Here is a 16,770-nt window from a genome sequence, read left to right on the forward strand (position 1 = left end):
AATATATGATTTGTTGGGATTCGGAGTGCAGGAAAATATTTGCTTGTCAACATACATTGATTAGCCAGAACATCATGACCAATAACCTACTACCAATGTAAACCCATCCAAGTGATGGCACTTGGCAAGGAATGATTGCTAGTCAGACACATGCATGGTGCATGTTGTATTGGTGAGCATGCTGTCCGTGTATAGAATGGGGAAGGTGCACAATTTGAGTTTGACCGAGGGCGGGTTGTGATGGCCTGGAGACTCAGCATGAGCATTTCAGAAACTGCATAACTTGTTGGGTTGGGTGTTCAAGGAGTCCTGTGGTGACTGTCTTCAACACTTAGCGAAACCAAGGTGAAACCACATCTAGACTTCATGGGGTTGGCGGCCACCCCTCATTAGAGGTGTCAGATGTCGTAGGCTGGAAAGATTGGTAAAAAAGGACAGGTGGCGAACTATGGTGGAACTAACATCAGACTTTAATGCTGGGCAGAGTACAAGTGAGTCCAAACCCTCCTCAGCTGACGACCCATGAATGAGCCAATGGTTAACACTATGACAACAGCAACTATGACTGAAATGGGCACACGACTGTTGGCACTAGGCATTGGTGCAGTGGCAAAGCATTGCATGGTCTGACGAATCCCGATACCTTCTCCATCATGCTGATGGCAGGATGTGAATCTGTCACCTTCCAGCTGAACAGCTCCTTGATACCTGTAATGTGGGACGGAGACAAGCTGATGGTGATTCAATTATGCTCTGGGGAAAATTCACATGGGTGTCCATGGGTCCAGTGGAGCTCGTCCAAGGCACCATTATGGAGAGGAGTATCATGCACTTGTTGGTTGCAGACCACATCCACCCCTTCAGGATGATCATGTTTTCTGACAGTTGTAGCATTTTTCAGCAAGATAATACACAAGGCCAGGAGTGTGATGGAGTGGTTCGAGGAACACAGTGGTGAGTTCCAGTTGATGTGCTGGCCCTGCCAACTCACCAGATCTGAACATGATCAAACACTTATGGGATGTATTGAATGTAGCGTAAGAGCTCGTTGCCTCCCTCCTCGGAATTTACAGGAAGTAGATGGCATGCATGTGCAGATGTGGTGCCAACTCCCTCCCTTCCAGTGATCTACCGAAGCCTCATTTTTTCCATGCCATGGTACATCACCACTGTTGTCTGTGCCAATGGTACACATACCGGCTGTTAGGTAGGTGGTCATAATGTTCTGGCTGATAAGTGTATATTACTGTATTTAACTTCCAATTTTTTTCATTGTTAGTGTTTTACATTTCCTAATTTGAAGTACCTTTATACAGCACCTGTTCAAGTACATCTACTTGATATTGGTTATACAAGTATCACAAGTGGCATATAATTAAGCAGTGGGTGTACTTATAATTCATTAGATGTCATCACTTCAGAGCAGAAGCTCATGTAATTAAAATGATCTCCAGAAGCCTTTCACCTAAAATGAAACATCTATAAGTTGTTATTGAATCTTTCTTTTTTTTCATGCAGTTTCTGGAATCACCCCAAAACTGCGTACACCACCTGATCTCTCACCAGTAGTGCCTTCCTCGACACCTGCAGTCATTGGATCCTGGCGGTGTCCTCAGTGTACATTTGAGAATGGAGCTGGAGCAATGGTTTGTGAAATGTGCCATGGCCCACCCTTGAGTTCCACTAGCCAACTACCAAAGATGCCAGCAGCTGCATCAAGCCCAGCTCCCACAGTGCTGCAGCAGGCGAGTGAGCTCATGGAGGAGCTGCGTCACATTGAAGAGCGGGAAGCTCTCCGGCAGTGGGAGCGTATTGTCCAGTATTGCAAAGAGGTCAGTGCCTGCTGATGTAAAACAAGCCATTCTTATCTCTTAAAAAGCTGTGATATTCAGATGAGTCTCAGCTAAGTTTTGGTTGTATGCTTTCCACAACATACAAAAATTGTGAAAAATCTTGCAAAGCTAAGGTGTTTGAAATTAATGTCCTGCAGGTAGTGTACTCCTCTACAAATGCATTTGTTCAGTATCTCATTGGTGTTCACTACCCTGTACAATAATTTCTAAGCTGCGATACCACAAATTATGACCAAGTTAAATGTTATCAAATGCCAGGGACCATCTCTGAAGCTCAAGATTGTGTGGTTACCAAACAATTATTCCACAGTTCTGCTATTGACTACCTTACAGTGTTAGTAGAAACTCGTGAACTGCAGTAGAACTGCTGTCATGTGTTAATGCTTGTTCACTCAAGTTATCAAATGATATCCTCAGTTTGTCCAAAAATATTTTAGCATCATGTACAGTTTCCTTTATTCATAGGCAGGATGCTCACTGGGAGCATAAAGTAATTGTTTGAAGTGTTCTTTATGTGCATCTATTGAGAATGTAAAATGAAGACCAGTGACTTTTTCCAAAATATCTCATAGTAACTGTGATAATTATCAGTGTAAATAATAGAACTAGTTACATTTTATTTTTAGTGTGCTTTACGAAAGTAGCCTGGAGTGGTTGCTTCTGCCTGTTAATGTATAGTTTGGTTGTTCCACATCTCTGAATGACTCCTTCCATGATGGGATTTGCCAAACAGAGTTTTTGAATGATTGAATGGAAGGATGGAGCACATTTGCAGCTGCAGATATGAAAATTTAAATCAACCAAAGAACTGGTGAACACTGTTTTGTACAGCTTGATTTCAACAGCTTGCTTACAAAAGTGAACACTGAGGGCTTGGTAAGACTGAAAATCATATTAGTTTCATTTTCAAAGCAGCTTCTTTTTACTGCTTCTTGATTACTAAATAATGAGATTATCTGTAGCTCACAGTCCCAGTTTAACACTGCTGCCAGCTTGACGTAACTGACATGATCCCATTTTCTGCAAAAAAATCTGAGAGATCAATGCTCACACTTCAGCCCTCTGTATCCAATTACTAAATTTTTAACCTAATCATTGTCTGACTACCCAGCCAGTACCTAAGGAAGGCAATATGCTACAATTTGTTGAAATGTTTTCAGACACATGGGAGAAAACAAAGAACATGCCTGTTTGTAAAGAGTTTGCTTTACTGACTTCACATGACCTGTAGGCTATAAATAAATCACAATAGCCTATCATTCTTTGCTGATCCATTGGAAATATATCACCCCTCACTGATTTAGAGAAGATTTTATCCTCAGCTTCCAATTTATTTTAACATAACATCATGACTGCTGCTCCTTCACGGATGCCCTATACTTCATACGCATTTCCCCACTTACTATAAACTTGGACCAAGTTTCTCTACCCTTCATCTTTTCCCAAATCCAACATCAATGTGACAGTCACCTGACAATCACCAGCGGGAAGAAATCACATCACACTTCCTGGCAAAAGGAGTTCCTTCTAGTTGCCCCTGTGCTAAGGGAACTGAATTTTGTTCTTCTCTACTATAATATTCTGTTTTATTTATTCATATAGCTTTCCCACTGGCTTGGTGTCCATTAAGTGACCATTCTTTGTGCAGATTAGAGCCTGTAACATCCCTTCCTCTAAGTGATGTTAAATGTTACTGTATGCAGTGTCATTATTTTTTCAGTTGCATCTATTCTAAATTTGGTTCTCTGCACTCCTTGATGAATTCATTTTTAAATTATGTATGCTGTTTATTTACCATTGCATTACTTGATTTCCTGCATTTCCTTCTTAAAAGTGGAACCTGACATATTTCATTTTATATCAATAACATTTTCATCCTTATCTTTGCTGAACCTCTGACAGCCTCTGTTTTTATCAGTATCTCACCTCTGAATATGATTCTTGGTTTTATTTAATATTTTGAATAATGATGGAGCTGAATGTCCTGCATTTTGCAGTCTTTATTGGAAATACTTGCTCCTTTTACTATTTTTTAAGAGGAAATTTGGTTTCACTAGCCGAAACCTACAAAAGAGTTCTAGATACATTTCTCTGTCTGCCTTTCTCAGGCAATATTCATAATTAATTCTGTTCTATTTTTTCATTCTATTTAAGAATTCAAGTTTCACAAGATTATGAGGTTTCCACTATATTCCAAATATCTTGTAAATTCTTCAATTTCGTCACATAATCTCTTTCCTAGAGGCTGACAGTTATTTTGAAGTGTCAAGTGTTTCTTTATGTGATGATAATGATAAGCATGATGATGTGTCACATTCTTAGCAAGTGAATCTGATATGGTACCTCAGCAATTGAGTATGATGTGGTTAAGGTTTTTCTTTCTATGAGTTTCTGTATTGGGTGATTTTTAAGTTTTCTCTCCTTTCTCAAATGTTTGTTTACCCATTTTATCAACAGTGATTTTGTTTCTCCATGAAGCTGCCATAGTTCCTCTGATCAGTTTGTTGATGGAGATAAGGAGGCCACCACCAACAGTTTCTGTTTACAAAACACACGATTTCTCGTACCTGTTTGGATATTCTTTCGATGAGAGGCTGACAAAAACTCAATTTTTTCTACTCAGAGTGTTAACAAACAGTAAATAATATTATAAATCAACAGACAAAAGCACAGTGTCCAATAAGTACCACACATGACAGGTTGCTGCCAGAAACCGAACAGTAGTTTTCTTTTGTGTATCTATCATAAGTGAGGTATTAATTGGACTCTCTCTCTCTCTCTCTCTCTCTCTCTCTCTCTCTGCATCAAATCTTTTCTTCGGTCACTCTTTCTTTCAGGCAATTTCTTCACAGCCAAGATGTTTTTGTCATTCTTATCATTTCCACTAGTTTTCTCTTGACCTGCAAAAGAACAGACCTATCTGTCAAATCCACTGTTTCCTGTCCACAGTTTTATCAAATAAATACATAAAAATAACAATTTGTCCATTATATTTGGACTGTTGAGCTCCGTGGCCGTGGATAATGATATTTCATTGTAAAAATACAGCAACCAGCCACTTTTTAATGCGTTTTATTTATGCCAATATGCATTTCGGGTTTGCACCCGTCTTCAGCTGGCAAATTACATGGATCTTCAGTTACTACAGTAGTACAATCTCGACAGCAGTTTGGATGCTGCAGCAGGCCTGTGCAAAAGCAACGATTCCAATCATTTACTTCAATTTCGCGAGTTAAGGCCCAATGGTACTGACCAGCTGCCATGTCATCCTCGGACCACAGGCATCACTGGGTGCGGATATGAAGGGGCATGTGGTCAGCACACTGCTCTCCCATCCGTATGTGAGTTTATGAGACCAGAGCCACTACTTCTCAATTGAGTAGCTCCTCAGCTTGCCTCACAAGGGCTGAGCAAACAAATGCATAGATGTATTAATAATGTTTGTCAAATTTAGTCTCACTTTTGAAGCATGTGTCACACTGAGCATATTGTATGGCACAGTAGTTTGACGCTGGTGGGAGTGACTACTAGTGCAGGCAAATAATTTTTTGCATTGACTTCAGCACTGTGTACACAGAAGAAAAAGAAAACAATATGCCGGTTCAGGGAATGGTTGAAATTTAGATTATTTTTAACAATGAAAATCTGCTTAAGAAAATATTACACTCAGAAACTGAAAATTACATCAACTTTCTCTGAGTGGAAAATCAAACTTTTAATAACTTATTTGAATTACTTCACACTGATACTGAAAAAGAAGAGGCAGTTGTGTGAAAATATGTTGTCTTCTGCTTGGTCCTGTAGCGAATGTTCAATAAAATACACATGCATTGTCTGTGAAAGAACCAGAATGAGTCAATCTTTTTTAAAATTTTATGTTATTCTCCTCCATTGGATGTCATGCCTAGAATATTGATTCTGTTCTTAATGCCTTCATGTGTAATGTGTGCCTGGATTTATTGCTAAATATGTGCAGTGAAACCTTACATGAACGTCCGCAGCTCGTGGTCGTGCGGTAGCGTTCTCGCTTCCCGCACCCGGGTTCCCAGGTTCGATTCCCGGCGGGGTCAGGGATTTTCTCTGCCTTGTGATGACTGGGTGTTGTGTGATGTCCTTAGGTTAGTAAGGTTTAAGTAGTTCTAAGTTCTAGGGGACTGATGACCATAGATGTTAAGTCCCATAGTGCTCAGAGCCATTTGAACCATTTGAACCTTACATGAACAATGTCTGCCATTTTGTCAAATTGTCCATCAATCAAAACTCCTCTCAAACCCCTCAGAGACAGTCTGCCTCTACTAAAATGTCAAAAAAAGGAAATAAAAGCTGCACAGTGCCAATAATTTGTCAAGCTATTGAAATTTGAGAAATTGTCTGATTACTGGCCTTTAGATGTACTTCTTCATTTCCCATTCCACCAGTCCATTTCACTTATAACATTTTTCTCCACAACTACATTTAAAAGCTGTTGAAGCATTTTCACTTTTCTTCTTACCATAAATATTACACTTCATACACTGCATACTTTATTGCCATGGTTCTTTCTCCTCTTACTATTATGTCTCTTGATTTTTGTAACAAATTGTCTTTTAGGTTTCTCAGCATAAATACTGAAAAGCATTTGTGACATTGGTGACAAACAGCACCCTCGTTTAACACCACTTTCAGTACCTGTTTTGTCTGTTGCTCCATTGTCAGCCCTTGGTATCACTTTCTGTCTTCTGTAGAGAGTACTTTTCTTAGTCTTCTGTTGTTTCAATGTACACCAGAATTTTCAAGTCCATTCCATCAAAGTTTTGTTCCCAGTCAATAAAATGGATGTGCATATTCTTGATAACTTCTGAGATTTTTGTCCTGTCATGCCAACATTCACTTCCATCTCATGTTCCTTTTCTGATTGCACTGAGTAACTTCTGCTTTAGTAGAGTGGTAAAAGGGGGCAATTTGTAGTTGAGAGATGTATGTGCAGTTTTGGGAGTGACAGGTATTTGCTGACCACTGTGAGAGATTGACTGTGTGTGTGTGATGTACCTCCTGCATGATCATCATTGCACTACATTCTTCATAGCTCTTAATCCTGAAGTAAGTTTAAACATAAGTGTGAATCATGCTGACAGTTTTGTTTTATGATGACCAAATGTTGGACGAATGCTTAACATAAATTTTATGCAACATTTCAGAAACAATGTGTTACATAACATGTACAAAAATTACCAATGTGTTTAGAGTATTTGTGGGCACTTGGTACAGAGAAATAATAATATGTAAGGGTACTATCCTGATCCATCCTTAGATTCTTACTGTTAGATATATAATGAAGATAAATGTTCTTTGGTTTAGAGAAAGTACTTTTGGTTACCGGAAAAGAGCAAGGATGTTGTAACAGTCTATTAATATCAATAGAAAAACTTATAAGATGTGGAATTTTAAATGATTTTGTCTTATTTCCAGCATAAGGAGCCTTTTGTAGATGACTCATTTCCTCCTGCTCCAAAATCTCTGTATTACAATCCTGCAGAGACCAAAGACAATCATGTGGTGCAATGGTCAAGGCCACATGAGATAAGCACAGATGGTGATCTCAAGAAATGGGTTGTGTTTCGTACCCCTCTGCCATCTGATATATCACAAGGTACAGTCAGTTATCAGTAATATGGATTTTGCTTTACATGAATGTAGCAAGAATTCACTCTGCACATCTTTTTCAGTAAATTGTTTCTCTTATGACAATAACTATGACACTGGTTTACAAAGATAGTTTATATATCTGGTGGCTTGTTTCCAATTGGTTCCTAGTAAGAATCTGTACAATGCAAGTGTGATGTGAGGGCAGCAAAGCAGATAGTGAGTGAGCTGTATGATGGTGGCTTTTATATTTTCATTTATCTCCAATGTGGCCAACCCTGGTTTTTTTCAATACAAACCAACTTCTTTTATTTTTACAGAATTATATAAAAGGAGAATACATTTATTCCTTACAATCAGTTCCTGTAAAGTGTAGATATGTACATACTTTTTTGTAATGAACATTTTCTTCCTGCATGAAAAGTTACCCCAGAATATTATGCCATATGAAATTAGTGAATGAAAATAGGAAAAGTGAGAGAGATTTGGAACTGACCACCAAAGTGTATAGTGAGCATGAGATGCAGTTCCCAAGACAGATATTAAACATATTAATGGCACGTTATTTGCTAGATTACAGGTTATTCAACTTCACAACACTGTAACATTAATTAGTTAAATATGCATTTTAATCATTGCATATAGCTTTACTATCTTATTGTATACCAAATGTAGAACATACAGGTAAATTCCTAGTCTGTGTTCATAAGTCCATTTCTGTCAGTACTTAATCCCCCAACTTTTAAATCTCTCATAACATAGCTATGGAAATATGGGCCTCAGTGTTTCTGAGAAAAAGCAGGCAGTTTAATAAAGAAACATAAACTGTCTTCACTTAGCTAAGCCATTATTGATGATTTTTTTTTACTTGTAGGTGTGCTTGGTAATTGCTGGTTGCTGAGTGCACTTGCTGTACTGGCAGAGAGAGAGGATCTTGTGAAGAAAGTAATGGTAACTAGAGAATTCTGCAAGCAGGGGGCATATCAAGTGCGTCTGTGTAAAGATGGAAAGTGGACTACAGTGCTTGTTGATGACCTTCTGCCCTGTGATAAGCGAGGACATCTGGTTTATTCTCAGGTTGCATTTATTTTCTTAATATAATCAGCAAACTTAGAAGTAGAGTAGCAAAATAATGTAAAATGTAATGTTTGTTGTCAAAGTGCTATTTTAACTGCAAAAGTAATCGTGTGAACAGTATTGTTGCATATTAATATTCATTTTAAACATCCGAATTAATGATACAGGAAGTCTCTTGATAAATTCAAATGTTGCTGAAAAATGAACATTGTATCTGATGTTAATGGTGTTTGTCACCCTTTTGGTGAATAAAATAAATGTTTTAATTTAATCTAGCCCATGTTATTGTAACAATTGCCGTGATAATAGTTAAGGTATATCTCATAAGAGTAAAAATGGTTTATAAATAATGTGCACATACATTTCACAACAGAAACAGTTAGTTGTTTTCAGTTGTTAAGCTGAAGTGAAATAAGTAAGAGTAGAACATGTTATTCACTTGTATGTCATAAGCATTAGAATCAAACAATAAATGGCACCCTTGAATTGGTAAATTAAGTATTTTTGCTAATTTCTCGACACATACTCGTTTCAAATAATTCAATTCAAAGACTGTTTCCAAGTTGTGTACACATTTTATGTTAAAAATAGCAACCACTAATGCTACATCATGCAGAGAACCACAATAAGAGCTGGGGGAAGTTAGGTAAAGACATTGTCATCCTTTATGTTAATGCTATACCTCCCAAGTCACACTCAGAAAACGCTTTTTGCTCTATGTTTTGAACCTGGAAATATAGCATCATCCACCATAGAGTTCTTACTCATTGCGATGTGATTTTTATATGCTCGGAAACATGAAGGAACATTTCGTGACTGTCTGTTTTTCAACTACGACCATCTGTAGACAGCTGTCTTACACTGGCACTGAGAAAAGACATTGATTTCTTTTGTCATGGCATCAAATCCGTCATGTTATATTCAGTACATGCTTGCTATGCCTAGTTAATATAGAGCAACATTGTGGTGCATTTGTATCAAATTGTGGTATAATGTTGTTGCTCTTCTGTTTATGTATGTTTTCACATCTATATCCATACTCTGCAAACCAATGTGAAGTGAGTGCCAGAAGATATTTTCTACTGTACTATGTATTAGGGTTTCTGCCCAGAATGATCGCTTAAATATTCTTTTTGCAATTAGTTTGTCTAACTTAGTTTTCATGGTTCCTAAGGGACTGATAAATAGGAGACTCTAGTCTATCCTTCATTTAATACAGGGCCTTGAAACTTTTGGTTTTGTTTTGTAAAGTGCCTAATTTTACATTTATGATCATTTAAAGCATGTTATCTGTCATTACACCACTTTAAAATCTTATAGAGATGTGACTGAATATTTGTGCAGCTTTTTAAGACAATACTTCCTTATAGATAACAGCATCATCTGACAAAAGTCTAAGGTTTCAGTTAATATTGTTTGCCAGGTTATTAATGCGCAAATCGAAGAGCATGAGTTTCAATAACTTCTCTGGGTCACACCGTAAGTTATTTCTACATCTTTTGAGGACTCTGTCCTTTACCCTTTGTCATACCTGCAAAAAGTTTGTGTTACAGAATTACATTTGTTACTCCTTATGTTGCGCTTTTGGTAATAAGCATTAGCATGGTACTGAGTCAAATGTTTTTAAGGGCTTGAGAAATACTGCACCTATGTGACTACCTTGATCCATGGTTTTTGGGATGTGGTAAGACAAAATTGTTAGTTGAGTTTGGAATCCAAGCTGAGGTCATTCTGTTCCAGCTATCTCATTACATATGAGCTCAGAATTTGTTCTAAGATTCTACAGCAGATCAGTGTCAAAGATATTCAATGGTAGTTTTGTGGATCATTTCTGCTATCCTTCTTGTAGATAAGTGTGAACTGTGCTTTCTCTCAGCTATTGGGCACAATTTTTTGTTTGAGGGATCTAGGGTTTATTATTGTTAAGAGGGTTTTGTGACAGGTCTTTCTCAATAAGATTCTGCTACAACAATTGTTAAGGCTTCACATATTCATGCACTGCCCTTTAGACAACCAGACACATTTCATTCAACATTTCTCTATCTGTAACCCTTTGCTTTGTTTACCCCCACTTGTGGTGCAGTAGTTACTGTTTCTTTACAAAGACAGTATACTATGAGGGTTCTTCCTGTCACAAACTGTTCTGTTCCGGTGTGTGTGTGTGTGTGTGTGTGTGTGTGTGTGTGTGTGTGTGTGTGGTGCTTCGTCAACTACATACTTCCTGTATGTGCTCCTTCCCAGAGCTAAATGTTTAAAGTTCTTTCCTGAGATGTAATACTACTGCCTATTTATATAGTGTCCTGAACATTAAATCTTCTTAATGGTTTTCTTTCCCTTTCACTCTTTGATAATCACTGTTGCTACAACTGCCTCATGGTAACAGTGCAAGTGTAAATGAAGACATCTTCATAGAAGTCAGGCATGTTTGTTGCCATTAGACATATTTCCATCGTGAGTGAGTTTCCAAACTATCTGTTGTAAGTAGTTTTCAGAGAAATCATTTAGTATTGTTTTGTAAAATGTCTTCTCACATCCTACTTTTACAGTATTGTAATTATCTCATGTTAATGGATAATTATAACTTCTCTCATTGATGACAGTGTGTTTCAGGAATATATGCATTGGTGAGCTGAAGTTTTCTCTATCATTTATGGTTGCATCTGAGAGTGCGTCTGATGGTTGATAGATATGCCCAGTTATAAGTTTATGCCCACCCTTCATATTGAATCATGTCCAAACAATCTCAGGTACGTCTTCAATTCCTGTCTCAGCAAATTTGAGTTTTGTGTCTGCCGTATCAAATACACTACCTCCATTTCCAGTTACCCTGCCCTTTCAATATACACTTAGATTTCACCCCAGAAGTCTCACTGCTGCCAAGCTATGATTTTAGCAGTCTTTCTGTACTGAGTATTACATGTGTTCCACTGTTTATTATTAAGTGACTTGGGGTGAAAAGCAAAGAAGGGAAAGCAGAAAGGTGGAAGGAGTATATAGAGGGTCTATACAAGGGCGATGTACTTGAGGACAATATTATGGAAATGGAAGAGGATGTAGACGAAGATGAAATGGGAGATATGATACTGCGTGAAGAGTTTGACAGAGCACTGAAGGACCTGAGTTGAAACAAGGGCTCCGGAGTAGACAACATTCCATTAGAACTACTGATGGCCTTGGGAGAGCCAGTCCTGACAAAACTCTACCATCTGGTGAGCAAGATTTATGAGACAGGCGAAATACCCTCAGACTTCAAGAAGAATATAATAATTCCAATCCCAAAGAAAGCAGGTGTAGACAGATGTGAAAATTACTGAACTATCAGTTTAATAAGTCACAGCTGCAAAATACTAACGTGAATTCTTTACAGACAAATGGAAAAACAGATAGAAGCCGACCTAAGGGAAGATCTGTTTGGATTCTGTAGAAATGTTGGAACACGTGAGGCAATATTGATACTACGACTTATCTTAGAAGAAAGATTAAGGAAAGGCAAACCTATGTTTCTAGCATTTGTAGACTTAGAGAAAGCTTTTGACAATGTTGATTGGAATACTCTCTTTCCAATTGCGAAGGTGGCAGGGGTAAAATACAGGGAGCGAAAGGCTATTTACAATTTGTACAGAAAGCAGATGGCAGTTATTAGAGTCGAGGGGTATGCAAGAGAAGCAGTGGTTGGGAAGGGAGTGAGACAGGATTGTAGCCTATCCCCGATGTTATTCAATCTGTATATTGAGCAAGCAATAAATGGAACAAAAGAAAAGTTCACAGTAGGTATTAAAATCCATGGAGAAGAAATAAAAACTTTAAGGTTCGCCGATGACATTGTAATTCTGTCAGAGACAGCAAAGGACTTGGAAGAGTAATTGAATGGAATGGACAGTGTCTTGAAAGGAGGGTATAAGATGAACATCAACAAAAGCAAAACGAGGATAATGGAATGTAGTCAAATTAAGTCGGGTGATGCTGAGGAAATTAGATTGGGAAATGAGACACTTAAAGTAGTAAAGGAGTTTTGCTATTTGGGGAGCAAAATAACTGATGATGGTCGAAGTAGAGAGGATATAAAATGTAGACTGGCAATGGCAAGGAAAGTGTTTCTGAAGAAGAAAAATTTGTTAACATCGAGTATAGATTTAAATGTCAGGAAGTCGTTTCTGAAAGTATTTGTATGGAGTGTAGCCATGTATGGAAGTGAAACGTGGTTGATAAATAGTTTAGACAAGAAGAGAATAGAAGCTTTCAAAATGTGGTGCTACAGAAGAATGCTGAAGATTAGATGGGTAGATCACATAACTAATGAGGAGGTATTGAATAGAATTGGGGAGAAGAGGAGCTTGTGGCACAACTTGACTAGAAGAAGGGATCGGTTGGTAGAACATGTTCTGAGACATCGATGGATCACCAATTTAGTATTGGAGGGCAGTGTGGAGGGTAAAAATCGTAGAGGGAGACCAAGAGATGAATACACTAAGCAGATTCAGAAGGATGTCGGCTGCAGTAGGTACTGGGAGATGAAGAAGCTTGCACAGGATAGAGTAGCATGGAGAGCTGCATCAAACCAGTCTCAGGACTGAAGACCACAACAACAACAACAACAACAACAACAACAACAATGGGGTAACGGGGTGAAAAGTGAAAAGTCACTACTGCACAGGGTTGGGTTGCAGTGGTGGGTCATGATGGAGGTGCAGGCCATTGGGAGCTCAGGGAACAACATCAGAACTCAAACATTTTATCGATATTTCATGCTACTATACTTGTAGTGCTGCCCTCTTTAGTGCATGGCGTAGATGGCTTGTGGTGCACTGCAGTGGCCAGCTGGAGGTCCAGTAGCCAGCTATCATGTCTGCGACCAGGAATGTTGACACCAAAGGAGCATGCTCAGCAGTATGTGCCCCAGTTAGGCCTGGTATAGCTGCTCATGGATGACAACAGTTATTGCCAAAGTAGCAGGGGATGATAGCCTCTGAGCATGGAAGTCACCCCCATGAGTGGTGGTGCATGGTGCCAGAACACCCGCACCAGAGTAGGAGGGTAAGCAGCTGTACCTGGTCACGATTTAATGCCTTCCGGGGTAGGAGTCTGGCTGCTGCTGAAGCAACCCTGTAGGTGGCCCACCAGTAGAAAGGCACTAAGTTCTGGAAGGAGGACTTGGTTCTACAAGATTGAACAGTGATGGCGGAGGCCCACTCATCTGGTGGCTGCTGACTGCATATCATTTTGGCACCTGGTATAGTCCTGTCTTTGTCATAGGTACTGCCAGATTGCTAATATCTCTGCTAAAATTGATGGTTATTTATACAGGTTAAAAGCTTATTTGTGGTCAACACAATGCTTCTAGCCATATGCAGAATAACAAATCAAACGCCTGACTTTGCAGAAACTACTTGGCCTATTCTGCAAGAGCCCCCCTCCCCCCATCTTTCTATTTGTTGGCAGGATTACAGTGCTCAGATTGGCCTGCCTCAAGTGCATAAACAGCACTGTGCTTGACCTGCATGTCATTTATCAGCTGACATGCCTGCACTGCACAGCCTTTTACATCGGTATGATGACAACTAAACTGGCTGAGCACATGAACGGGCACAGACGAACTGTCCGCCTAGGAGATGTCCAATACCCAGTAGCGGAGCATGCCGTCCAGCATAATTCTAGGGACGTGGGAACCTGCTACAACGTACGTGCAATTTGGCTTCTCCCACCCGACACCAGTCCCTCGGAACTGCGGAGCTGGGAACTTGCACTCCAACACATCCTTTCATCCCGCCATCCCCCTGAACTGAACCTACGGTAACCAACCTCACTCCCATTTACTCTTCAGTCTTCTTCTTTTTCCCTCTCCTCTTTGGCCATTCATGTATCTTTTCATCCTACATAGTTGTGTTTATCTTTGTACTATATACCTCTTTACTTCTGTATGCATCCTCTTTGGTTTGAAACTGGCACAGTACTTAACAGTAGAATATCTTTGGCTTCCCTCTGACAACCATGCTTCCATCCTTGCTTCCCTCCCTGTTTACCTTTCCCTGTTGCTTCATAACCTGGGTTGCGAGTAACTGAGTCCACTTTCCCTTTTTCCCCCTCTCTCCTCCCTGATGAAGGAACAAAGTTCGGAAAGCTAGGAATGTAAATTTTCTGTTCTGTTTTGTGTTATCTATCGGCTGTACTGAGCTGAGGTAAGTACTGGCCAGCCCCTCTATCTCTTTGTTGGTATTTGTTTCACATCTTTATATGAGATTTTCCATTAATCAATTATGCAAGTAATTAATTTACTTTTGCATGGTGCCACAGTCACACTAAAGTTTTTGACCATTGCAACTGTTCAGTAGTTTGGTTAACATGTGCTTCTTCAAGAAATTATGCAAGTAATTTCTGTGGACCATCTACAAATCGAAACTGATACACAAGCTACATTCTAATTATCCTGTAAAGAGACAGAACTTGTTTGAAAAATTTATGATCACTGTCAAAGAGGGTAATGGCTTGAGAGAAAAATCATTGCGAGTGATGGAGCAACATTTCTATGGAACAAGGAGGATGGCTATGAGCTGCCAACATCTGGCTACTAGTGGTCCAAGACCAATAAGCACTGCACAGCCATCATGGAGATAGCTCCACAAAATGAAGGTGCAACTGAATAAACAAATGACACAAGAGAGCACTGATGCCTTCCTGCAGAAAACAGTAACACTAGAGTCAGGAAACTGATTTAGTGACATTGGAAAATGACATGACAGTCCATTTTGGACACACTGCATAGGAAAGACAGTCTTCAGGAGCCAGAAAATTAGTCATGTGAAGAGGAGTACTACATGCCGGTGAGAATTTTGGATTTATAGTTCTCGGTTTATTACACAGAAATATGTAGATGAGTTCCCAAAATGATGTTGTTCAAGTTGGCTTCACTGTGGAGGTCTATGTGCTTAAAAGAACTCATTTATAAGAAAAATTCTGTAGAGGGAAACATTCCATGTGGGAAAAATATATTTAACAAGAAAGATGATGAGACTTACCAAACAAAAGCGCTGGCAGGTCGATAGACACACAAACAAACACAAACATACACACAAAATTCTAGCTTTTGCAACCAACGGCTGCCTCGTCAGGAAAGAGGGAAGGAGAGGGAAAGACAAAAGGATATGGGTTTTAAGGGAGAGGGTAAGGAGTCATTCCAATCCCAGGAGTGGAAAGACTTACCTTTGGGGGAAAAAAGGACAGGTATACACTCGCACACACACACATATCCATCCGCATATACACAGACACAAGCAGACATTTGTAAAGGCAAAGAGTTTGGGCAGAGATGTCAGTCGGGGCGGAAGTACAGAGGCAAAGATGATGTTGAAAGACAGGTGAGGTATGAGCGGCGGCAAATTGAAATTAGAAATTAGCGGAGATTGAGGCCTGGCGGATAGCGAGAAGAGAGGATATGCTGAAGGGCAAGTTCCCATCTCCAGAGTTCTGGTTGGTGTTAGTGGAAAGTATCCAGATAACCCGGACGGTGTAACACTGTGCCAAGATGTGCTGGCCGTGCTCCAAGGCATGTTTAGCCTCATTACCAACAAACACTGTCTGCCTGTGTCCATTCATGCGAATGGACAGTTTGTTGCTGGTCATTCCCACATAGAACGCTTCACAGTGTAGGCAGGTCAGTTGGTAAATCACGTGGGTGCTTTCACACGTGGCTCTGCCTTTGATCGTGTACACCTTCCGGGTTACAGGACTGGAATAGGTGGTGGTGGGAGGGTGCATGGGACAGGTTTTACACCGGGGGTGGTTACAGGGGTAGGAGCCAGAGGGTAGGGAAGGTGGTTTGGGGATTTCATAGGGATGAACTAAGAGGTTACGAAGGTTAGGTGGACGGCGGAAAGACGCTCTTGGTGGAGTGGGGAGGATTTCATGAAGGATGGATCTAATTTCAGGGCAGGATTTGAGGAAGTCGTATCCCTGCTGGAGAGCCACATTCAGAATCTGATCCAGTCCCGGAAAGTATCCTGTCACAAGTGGGGCACTTTTGGGGTTCTTCTGTGGAAGGTTCCGGGTTTGAGGAGATGAAGAAGTGGCTCTGGTTATTTGCTTCTGTACCAGGTCGGGAGGGTAGTTACGGGATGCAAAAGCTGTTTTCAGGTTGTTGGTGTAATTGTTCAAGGATTGGTAGTTATGAGATGATAGAATCTGAGATATGGAATGGTATGACTCAAAAGTAAATGTGTTTTGT

At 39.7% G+C, this 16,770-nt stretch overlaps 1 protein-coding gene across 1 annotated transcript in view; it reads left to right on the top strand.

Annotated features, from left to right (window-relative positions):
* LOC126094887 (calpain-D-like) overlaps positions 1–16,770 on the top strand; it is a 106,885-nt gene that overhangs the window by 19,483 nt on the left and 70,632 nt on the right. Inside the window, exons 4-6 of the mRNA XM_049909523.1 lie at positions 1,519–1,832; positions 7,302–7,482; positions 8,350–8,552. Of these exons, the coding sequence (XP_049765480.1) occupies positions 1,519–1,832; positions 7,302–7,482; positions 8,350–8,552 (698 nt within the window). The remainder of the gene's footprint in view (positions 1–1,518; positions 1,833–7,301; positions 7,483–8,349; positions 8,553–16,770) is intronic.

Source organism: Schistocerca cancellata, chromosome 8 (assembly GCF_023864275.1).
Source record: "Schistocerca cancellata isolate TAMUIC-IGC-003103 chromosome 8, iqSchCanc2.1, whole genome shotgun sequence".
NCBI classification, from domain to species: Eukaryota; Metazoa; Arthropoda; class Insecta; order Orthoptera; family Acrididae; genus Schistocerca; species Schistocerca cancellata.